At 35.7% G+C, this 11,223-nt stretch overlaps 1 protein-coding gene across 1 annotated transcript in view; it reads right to left on the reverse strand.

The window, feature by feature from the left end:
- The window catches only part of LMCD1 (LIM and cysteine rich domains 1), a 67,031-nt gene that overhangs the window by 25,551 nt on the left and 30,257 nt on the right, over positions 1-11,223 (reverse strand). The window contains exon 3 of the mRNA XM_034431642.3: positions 5,544-5,799. Coding sequence (XP_034287533.2) covers positions 5,544-5,799 — 256 coding nt within the window. The remainder of the gene's footprint in view (positions 1-5,543; positions 5,800-11,223) is intronic.

Raw genomic sequence — 11,223 nt, forward strand, 5'->3', positions numbered from 1 at the left:
GTTGGATAAAATTTTATTAGGCCCCAATGAGAAATTAATAACCAAAATTTATAATTTTCTATTGGAATATAAACTAGCAGAGGAAGTAGTTAAAGAGAATATGATCACATGGGCGACGAATTTTGGGTATGCAATAGAATTAAATAAGTGGGAAAATTTGTGGAAAAATATTAATAAATTAACATTATCTGTACCATACAAAGAAAATGCTTATAAATTGTTCTATAGGTGGCATCTACCACCGGCGCGAATTTCTAAAATGTTTCCCGGCACATCTCCACTCTGTTGGAAATGTAAAGCGCATAAAGGGACATATTATCATATATGGTGGTCATGTTCCAAAGCTAAAAAATTCTGGAACAATATAAAAATGCAACTAGAACAAATAATAACTCAAAAGGTGCCATTAAAGCCAGAAACTTATTTATTAGGAATACCTACAAGCAAATATGAAAAAGAAATAATATATTTAATAACACACATTTTGACTGCAGCAAGAATTATATACGCACAAAATTGGAAACAAGAAGAGGTCCCGACTCAAGAGAAATTAGTATCCAAAATTATGGAATGCGCTGAGATGGATAAACTTACCAAGGAGATGCAAGGAAAAGAAGAATCTGAATATTATCTGGTCTGGCAAAAATGGTATAAATGGTTAGAGGGAAGTGAAAAAAGAAGAGAAGAAGAAAGAAAGAAAAATTGAATAAAAGAAAAGATATCAATAGAGTAAAATAAAGTTTTAAATCAAATGAAATTTAAGAAAGAGACACGAGATATCAATAAAATAATATCATTATATAAGGTGAGAGAAATATTGTATATTGAAGAATATAGGATATTGATATTGTAACAATTCAGATATTATAGGTAGATGTTATAAAGATGATGTTTGTTGTAAATTGTTTTACTTGCATTTATAAATGTATTATGTGGTTTCTTAAATTAATAAAAAATTTTTTAAAAAAAACAAAAACCATTTCAATAGCTACTGGGAATACTCTGTTCCAAGTGGACAGAAATCTGGGAGGTTGAATTTAGGCTTGGTAGTGAAGAATGAAAACTAAGGAGGTCTTGTTAGTAAATGGATAGGAGAACACCAAGAAATATAAAGGCAGCAACCTATAGGATTTGAAAAAAAACCCCACACATTTGTTTGCTACCAGAAAGAAGGAAGTGAACGAAGCAGTAATTGAATATTGCTGCTTTAGCATTGTGTAGTGGCCAATGTATGTAATGCTGCTTTGGCACTCTATAGTGCCCAATGTAGCATTTTGAAAAGTTATGGTTCCCAATAGTACATATAAATCAGTTTCCAATGAATTCTAAGTTCTCTGTTTTAAATCCAAAAGGAAGCCTTGTTGCTAATCCTCATTAATATAAATAATTAGCTTTTGTGCTGGACATCAACTTTTTTGCTTTTTAATTTTATTCTGAATCAGATACAAGTTCTTACACTTTTTAGGAAACAGATATAATCAGATCTGAAGATGCACACCAGAATTATGCCAGTCAATATTTCAAGTAGATAACAAAAGCTGAAGTTTTACATTAAATTTTCTTTAAATTTCTTAAATTTCCTAGTTATCTCCAATTGTATCACCACTACTCTATTTAAATCGGATGCCCACAAATAAGTGTACGGGCATTTAAGAACTTTACTCCCAGGCACAAAGAACTGTTTTCTGTTGCATTGTATCAACATTGTACATATATTCAGGTTCGCCTGATACGCCAGTTGCGTCCCTTTCTGGATCGGGACTCCCTACGCATGGTCACTCAAGCACTCGTCACTTCCCGTCTGGACTACTGCAATGCTCTCTACATGGGGCTCCCCTTGGGGTGCACCCGGAGGCTGCAGTTGGTCCAGAACGCGGCCGCGCGGGGGATTATGGGAGCGACGGGGCGCTCACATATAACACCTCTCCTGCGTGAGCTGCACTGGCTTCCTGTGGTCTTCCAGGTGCGCTTCAAGGTGTTGGTGACCACCTTTAAAGAGCTCCATGGCTTAGGGCCGGGGTATTTGCGAGACAGCCTTCTGCCGCCGATAGCCTCCCACCGACGGTTCGCTCACACAAAGAGGGCCTCCTCAGTGTGCCGTCGGCCAGGCAGTGCCGTCGGGCAACCCCCAGGGGAAGAGCCTTCTCTGTGGCAGCACCTGCCCTCTGGAATGACCTGTCCCCTGAGATACGCACAATATCAGACCTCCGGACTTTTCGTCGGGCCCTGAAGACACACTTGTTCCATCTAGCTGGGCTGGCTTGATCCCATCCTCTTAGTTTTTAATCGAAATTCGGTTTTAATTGGGTTGTTTTAAATTCGGGCCAAAATTATTTAATTGTTTTTTAAAATGTTTTTTAAATTTTATATACTATGTTTTATCCTGCCTGTACACCGCCCTGAGTCTCGCAGGAGAAGGGCAGTATAGAAATATAATAAAATAAATAAATAAATAAATAAAACAAACAAACAAAAAATAAATAAATATTGTAGTTTCACGACCTGTGGTGTGAATAAGATCAATAGTATTAACTAGGCAGTAGGACAATCATGAATGTTCTATTGTTGAATGACTTAATATCCATATATTTCAACTATTTCATGTAGCACAGAGTCCCTGAATTATATTACTTAAATCTTGGACTAATTTCACAATGCAATCCCATCTTTTTTTCCCCCAAGTGTAGTGGAAATACTTGGGATGAGGACATGCTACCAGAGGCCGACAGGTATCTCAAGAATCCCAGTTTCATTCCTTTCAAGTGACAATGAACATGCAGAGTTGAGATGAACTGTAATTGTATAAGGTCATCCAAAGCAACTCTAGAATAATCTTTCTTATATAAGGTGTTGTTCAGTGATCACCATGTCTGTATATTGATACTACAGCCCCTTGACATTACCCACATAAGAAAATTGGTCATGGATAAGTATTGTGTCCCCTGACCTCAAATTGATGTATGAACATATTACATGAGAGAAGAGCAGTGATTAAAAACTTAGGTCTAAAGAAGTTTATAAAACCCTAGATTAACTATCAAACAGCAATGAAACAGAAGATGTATGATTTTTACCATTGTGTGACTTCAACATAAAATGATAAATTTAATAATCAGTTGGAACTGTTTTTCTTAAAGTCATTTTAATGATTAATGAAGAACATCAAAAAGGAAGGTAATGCTTTTAATAAATGGCAGGACAATCTAATAGACACAGAAACTATGATAAATGATCAATCACGTCTTATGCCCTGCTGTTCTTAAAGGGAAATTGGAGGTTTCTTTTTCTTTTTTATAAGACATTTTACTTTCATTCATCCCAATGGGAAGGAAGGATTCTGTCAGCTCATGGGGCAATTTTTTAGCCTCTCCCATTTGAAAGTGTATATCAAGGAATGAGAAGACTTTGGAGGAGTATATAAGAGAATAGAGATTTGCAATAGGCTAATTTGCTCATTTACAAGAGGTAGAAGTCACTCTTACCAAATAGGTGATTAAACAAAATATCAAACTTTAGTCCTAAATCACATTGTTCATTCAAATGAAAATCATAAAAATCACAGCTGTCTTAAGAACCCAAGGAAGCTAAGATCCCATTTCTCCTTATCCTTTAAGATAGGGCATTTTGAAATGCAAAATACATTTAAAATTGGCCAATTCATGTAGTTTGCTAGATTTGAATTTTAGACTTCACTCTTTTTATTGTTTAAAGCAGCTGTTTGATATAGTTCTCATTTAAGTTCAGGATGCATGTATACCATTGGTTCACACATTCATGATTTCTAAGTGAATATAGTTGGTAGTTACCCTATTGTTACATGCTGCCGAGATAATAAACTCAGTTTCTTGGTTTAAAATCAACATCATCATTAAATTGGGTATCTAGGATTAGGAGTCCCTGAATGATCCAATAGACCTGCTTTGAAATGGGTGTATACACTGGGTGTATCAGCTTCCTCTTGTAGGAAACAAGAATCAGTCATGAGTCTCTTCTTATAGTGGTCAATTTAAAGATATAAAGATGCTGTTATACAAATATGCTGTATAACTTTTTAGAGAACTATGGAAAGAGTTTTGGGATTTAGTAAACATAGCTCTACAGCTAAAATGGCTGGTATTTCACCCTAATAATAATAATTGGGAGAAAAGTTATCAGCCTTAGCATAATTTCCATTTTGTGGGTTTAATTCTCCATTGAAGAGAACATAAAGGTGATCAGGCTTGCACTGTTCTGTCTAATTTACAGACTATAAACACAACACTAAGCATTTTCTTTGTTCTACAGATTACAAGGCACTGGTTACTTGATATCACTGCAGTAGGCTTGTTCCAGTCTATTGCTGCTTACTGTGAGCACAATGGGCACTGTAATAATAGAAGCCAAGTACTGCCATTTTAGAGTTATTAATCTAGTCAGCACAATATGATGTGTAATATAATCCCTCTTTTAGTTCCTTAAGTAGACTTTAGTTTCTTAAGAACACTTTAGAAAGATGTAAGAACAAGTTCAGACTTAATTGGCATCAACACAAGGATCAGATCTTAAAAATCTATGGTTAAATTTATTTGTGTGAAAGTGGAGGAAAAAGAGTTTTTGTACCTTTTGGTATTTGTATTTGGATGAATGAAGAAAATAAACAGAGTGAAGCAAAGGACCACGGACTCCAGTTTTCATATAAATATAATCTCTGTTACTAAACAGAGAATACAGATTAATCGGTGTTTTTAAACAGGTGAACAATCTGGATTAATCATTTTTCTTTGCAAAACTATGTTGCCAACTATTTTTACTTTTTTTATTTTTAGCATTATTCTTCAATAACAAGTTTATTTTACTGTAAGTTTATATTGTCTAAAGAAGCTTTCCAAAAGAATAGGGATATTTACCACATTCAAATAGGTTTGGCTTTACTTGGTTTTAGTGATATTTAAATAATGCATTCCTTTGGAAAAACTATTTAATTTCAATGCAAACATATTTGGGTCTTTGAAAAGTCCTAATTATATGATACTAAATATCACATTTCTTCCAAAATGGCTATGTTTGCATAACAAGTTTAGCTTGGTTATTGAATTAACCCAATTCCTAGGCTTGTTTAATATACTGGATCTTAATAATCAAGCTGGATTCACTTAACATTCCAAGCAAAAGGAACCAAGGAAAAAGAACAAAAAGAACTAAGGTTTAGCATATAGCACAAATGCAGCTGCTAGGCATTCAATTAACTTTTGATTTAGCTGGTTAAGGATGTCATGTGAATGAAACTTTACCAACCATACTGATTTAGCTTGTTGGGAAAGGCAGAGCCAATGTTAAGCTTTTCTTTTTTTGTGGCCTTCCCAAATATGGTGGAGAAATAGAAAAATGGAGGGAGGTCTTTGATGGCAATGAAGGCCAGTGACTCCCTATCTGCCTTCTGGCACTATCTCTTTGAAATATATGTACTACCTAATGGCTATGCAACCTTGTTCTCTGCTAACCCATCATTACTCCATCTGAAAGGCATCACATTCTCTTCCCAGCCATTGGACACATTTCCTTACCAGTTTCTGAGTCAATCCAGGTGGAGCCCATTCATATGTAACGGTGTCAAAAGTTGGATCTTTCCGAGATACTATAGGATTAGTGATAATCATGCGGTTCCTTTTATAGATGCGGATTCCATCGCCTCCTTTTACCCGAGCAGTGAGGGAAGAATATTTTGAATCAGCAAGCAAGCGGCCAATTTTCCGATCATCTTCTGCATCAGAGCTCAGGCTGTGATCCTCCTGGCTGCATTTGCATGACTTGCATATTTTCCTGTGGGAGACAAATGAGGTCATATTTTGATATAAGCTTGGGCCCTCATAGGTATGTGCTCTTTTGGTGGCTCAAGGGTGAACCTTAGAATAAACAGCCAAGGTTATAAATCAAAGTGGATTATGACATAGAACAAAAGATCTTTTTGGTCAAATGCTATCCAGAGAGAAAAATCTGTAACGAGGATTAACAGAATTTGCAGTGGTGTAGAACATAAGACTATAAAAAGCCACACTGTCAAAACCCTGGAGGAAAGCCTTCAATGACCGAAGCTCTGAGATTTAAATACTGGAAAACATTCAAATGATTAAACTTCAATATCTGTATTAATCATTCAGTGGCACACAGGCAATATGGAAATGCAGAATTTTGTAGCAGTCTAATTAAATAAACAAAATGGGGGAGTTTCTTGTTCTGTTTCCAATTATAAAAACAGATTGGTATAAATGGGCCCTTTTTTAGTCTTAATGCCTACACCAGAGTACGCCAGCTGGGGAATCCTGGGAGTTGAAGTCCAAACATCTTAAAATTGCTAAGCATAGGCCTACACAGAAGCCTATAGTTTCAGCTAACATTGATAAAGGCAAATGGGGCTTAAATGGAGCGTTCACATAGTAAACATTCCAGTATTAAAATGCTGTAATGAAACTACAGGCTTTTAGGAAAATATATATCCTAAACCGCAGTGGCGCAGTGGTTAGAGAGCAGTACTGCAAGCTATTTCTGCTGATCACCAGCTGTTGGGGGGTACTATGCTGACTCTGTAAACCGCTTAGAGAGGGCTGTAAAGCACTATGAAGTGGTATATAAGTCTAAGTACTATTGCTATAGTGCTATATATAAAATAATATTTGTTCCAACTGGATTTGCCAAACCTCAATCCAGAATGAGTGCTAGTATTACAAAAGAAGTGCAAGGACTTCTTTTTTTAGATTTCTTTTCTCCTGTGCACTTCCAAAGTACATCAAGTCGGGGTGATTACATTTCATTTATGAGGTAAAAATAGTATACAGAGATTTTTGGGAAAACACTGTTGAGGACCAAGAAATCATTTCAGTGTCATTTCACGAATTCCATTGTACAAATCAGTTCCTCATCCTAAATGGAAATGTGAAAAATAAAAAAGGGATAGAATTATATTCATAATAAAGCAGCAGGATATGTATTTTTGTTTTCTGCAGCTGCCATGGTAAGGCACTATTCCTAGTCCCTAAAACTGGCTGCAAAGGATTGCCCAAGTAATAAGGTAGGGCTATTTCCAGGATCTGTTTTGGCTTAGAAGAATACCTGGCAAAGATGCATTCACTCAAGTTGTCAGAGGTTAAATTTTTCAATTGTATGAGCAAGATTTCCAAATCCTAACAGGTTAATGGCAAACCCTAAATAAAGCCAAAGAAAAGGGCTTGATGCTGATTTATGTTCTAAAATAGGGAAGGTCACTCTGGGCCACAGCTAAAAATTTGGAGGCAAAACACAGTAATTCAGCACTGATTTTTTTCATTGAGGGAAATAAAGTATGTACACTGAGCTTCTGCTAGGTTCATCGCAGGTTATTTCATTAACCACCCATCCCCAAATTAAATTTTATCTTTGCATTTCACTGTCACACCCTCTGCAGTTCTCAGAAATCAGTTTTTATTTTTATTTTTTAATATAGCTAGCAGCTGCAAAAGGTTGCCTGTATCAAAGCTCAAACTTCAAAGAAAATGTCTGACAAATCTGACCAGACTAGTCCTGGTAAGAAATAGATATATACTCAAACAATACAGAATATTGTGCAGTGTGGAAAATAATTTGTGATGCAACAAATGGGATGCCAGCTAGGAATGAGAAAAAGAAGCATTAATTAAAAAATAAACCTCATTTAAGTTGTATAAACCAAGCCCCAACTCTTTAATTTTTCATGTTTTTTACTTCCTTAATAATTAAATCTGCTGCTTTCAACCTGAATTTTTAATGTCAGAGATGGCTAATGCCTCATAAAGAAGCAATGTGATGTCTATGTGCCACAGTGGCGCAGTGGTTAGAGTGCAGCACTGCAGGCTACTTCTGTTGACTGCCGGCTGACTGCAATTTGGCAGTTCAAATCTCACCAGGCTCAAGGTTGACTCAGCCTTCCATCCTTCCGAGGTGGGTAAAATGAGGAACCAGATTGTTGGGGGCAATAGGCTGACTGTAAACCACTTACCGAGGGCTGTAAAGCACTGTGAAGTGGTATGTAAGTCTAAGTGCTATTGCTATGCTTCTAAAAGAACCACGATTTCATTCATTAATACCTTATCTCAATTTCAGATTACATGAACAATTATTATCATCAAACATTTTATTAATTCTTTATGTAAATAAGGGAATGATGGAACTGTTAAGATATGGAATGATGCCACAGCTCTAAATAGTTCTGGATTTAGATCTATATCACAATACAGACCTAACTTGAGAACATTCATGTTAAATATTTTATAGCAAGTGGCAGGATCTGGCTGATTTCTGTTTGAACTTGGAAGCTAAATAGCCTGGCTGGGGGAATTCTTGAACCAAAATTTACACATATCTCATAGAAGATCTACACAAAAGTTGTTGAAATTGAGAAATACCTATCCAGAGAATTCCTAATTTGTTAATTTGGCTTATATACTGCTAAATCAGCATGTGCTCCCAAATGTTTACAACTATGAACAACTAGGGATCCTACCAATAACCCTACAGCAGAAATAAAAATGAGGATGAAACGCTTAACATAACAGCAGCAATGTTTCTCAAAGACCTAACAAAAAACTTTAGTCTTAACCATCTTCTGAAAATCAGCAATGATGGTGATGATCTAATTTTAGGGTCGAAGCTACTCCATAGGTGTGGGCCACCATAGAAATCATTGCCTCTGGGCACTATTCCACTAAACTTGCATAAACTATGGATTTGAAGTACATTACAGAGAGGACATGGGTTGATTTTATGTGAAAAAGATAGTCCTGGAATTAGACTAGTCTGAAATAATCTGGTTTCCCCCTCTAATTTTTGAGACCCAGAAGAAATAGCATCTTATTTTGTTTAGCCTGGTGTGCTGTTATGAACCCCACCACTGTTTCAAAGGAACTTGGACAATTACAGCATACTCAGTAAACTAGAATTCTAAAAAAACCCACATAGTTTAGCAGAATGCATTAACCCCAAAAATATCAGTGATAACAGTTTCCTGGTTGTGTTAGTGGTTGCTGTATTTCCTTAACTGCCGTGTACTTTTATTTGTTGTATTTATGATTGTAACTATGTTAACTTTTACTTTAAATATTGTTCATTGCCCAGATGAGATGGGCAGCTAGATACATAAATTGAATGAATGAATGAATGAATGAATGAATATACTTTAGAATGGAAAGGCTATTTGTCCATTTTAGTTCTTGTTTTGTCTACTATGGCTCTCCAGGAAAGCTAGTTGTAGACTATAGACCATCCCCAAAAATAGTTAAGAAGCTATTAATTCAAAGAGCTATTCTATCTTGAGTCTGGGGCAAAGTTATTTGCAACTCTAATTATCAGATACAATTATCATATATACCAGTGGTGAAATCCAAATTTTTTCACTACTGGTTCTGTGGGCATGGCTCGGTGGGCGTGGTGTGGCTTGGTGGGCGTGGCAGAAGGATACTGAAAAATTTCCATTCCCACCCCACTCCAGGGGAAGGATACTGCAAAATCTCCATTCCCTCCCCACTCCGGGAGCCAACCAAAGGTGTTATTTGCCGGTTCTCCAAACAACTCAAAATTTCCACTATCGGTTCTCCAGAACCTGTCAGAACCTGCTGGATTTCACCCGATATATACCATAGTAATCATTGACTACCCAGAGTTACCCTGTAGTAAGATGGGTGGCCATAAATTAGACTGATAGACAGATAGACAGGCAGTTAAAATTCTTTTAGAAAGAAGGACTGACTCTAAATCTGGATGCTGAACGTTATGTTCTACTCTGAGCTATGATTATCTCAAAATAAAGTGTTTGAGAGGAAAATATTTTAAGCAGCAGCAAATTTACAGAAAACAGAGATCCACACAGTCTATGTTTTGTATTTTTTGCAAAATCATAAAGAAAAGTGCATAACGTTTTAGATTTTATACCTGGCAGTTCATTTGATTAACAGATGGCAATACCATTAAAAATTATTTTGGGTTCATTATAACCATAACATTGGTGCTGCTGAACATGTGTGGGAAGAATAATGTATTGGCCGTATAAGCTAGATGCAAATGGAATCAACATGTCCAATTATTCTAATCTAGATTTTAGTTTCCTTAGAAGCTTTACTGAAACCATATTTCAGTCTCGTCCACAGAATGGGAATAATTTTATATGAAATGAAGCTCATATTTTTTAAATGATGAGCTCAACATGGAAGAAATCCAAATTTTAGGGTGCTATTTTTTCATGATTTCTTATTGGTTACAACTGAAATCTGGAGGAATCTGTATCCAAATAACTCACACTGATAAACAATCATGATTCAAAGTGGATGAAAAGGTTTTCCCCCCAATAATTTTATTGAAGATTACATTAGACAGATCAAAGTTATTAAATTGCATGATACAGAAAAACTACAAAAAAAAAAAAGATTCACACTCAATTTGAATCCTTCCTTTAATACTTAATATTTATATTTCCATTTCTGTTTAAAGAGATTCCCCCCCCCAATTTATTTTTTTCAAATAGTTAAAGTTCAGTCCCAATTTAAAAAAAAAATCACTGGAAATACCAATTCATTATTTTAACCTTGATCAAATAAACCAATTCTGTAATCTTTCTTCTTCTTTCTTCAAATGATCTCTAAATTCATTTTTGAAATGTTTGAAATAAACCTGGAAGTTGAAATACAAGTTTTATCACACCACTCACATATAGAGAGAGTAAAAAGGAGCTGATAAGTCTTAAAAATGAGGCATGAAATCTGGGGCAAGCATTACCAGAAATCTTGAGGAAGTATGGGGAGGGGGAAGAGCCTTTCATTTTCTTTTAGTCTGAGGCAGCAACATGTGCTCAGAACATAAGAATCAGTTAATAGAATGGAAAGTAGGAGGAAGCTGGCATTTAGCAAGAACAGCATGTTAACAAAGATCATGACGATAAAATGCAGAGGAAGGATTATTTGAGCAGTTCTTAGAAAGCTACAAAGATATCATTATTGTGGAAGAAATCCCATTGTAAGATTAAAATATAGGTAGGAATGGTGCTGTACTTTATGTGTATTATGGCTCACTCTTCTTAAAATGTTTTTTCCATTGAAACCAAAGCAGATTGAAATCACAACATGCCCAACAGCATAACAGCATTCACACGAAGTAAGTGAATCAATATAACCAAAAGGTTCAAATATTTGTATTCAACCAAGCCACTAGCATATTTCTAAATTATTCCCGTGGGAGTGAAGGCTA

The sequence above is a fragment of the Pantherophis guttatus genome, chromosome 2 (assembly GCF_059756535.1).
Source record: "Pantherophis guttatus breed Tessera chromosome 2, ASM5975653v1, whole genome shotgun sequence".
NCBI classification, from domain to species: Eukaryota; Metazoa; Chordata; class Lepidosauria; order Squamata; family Colubridae; genus Pantherophis; species Pantherophis guttatus.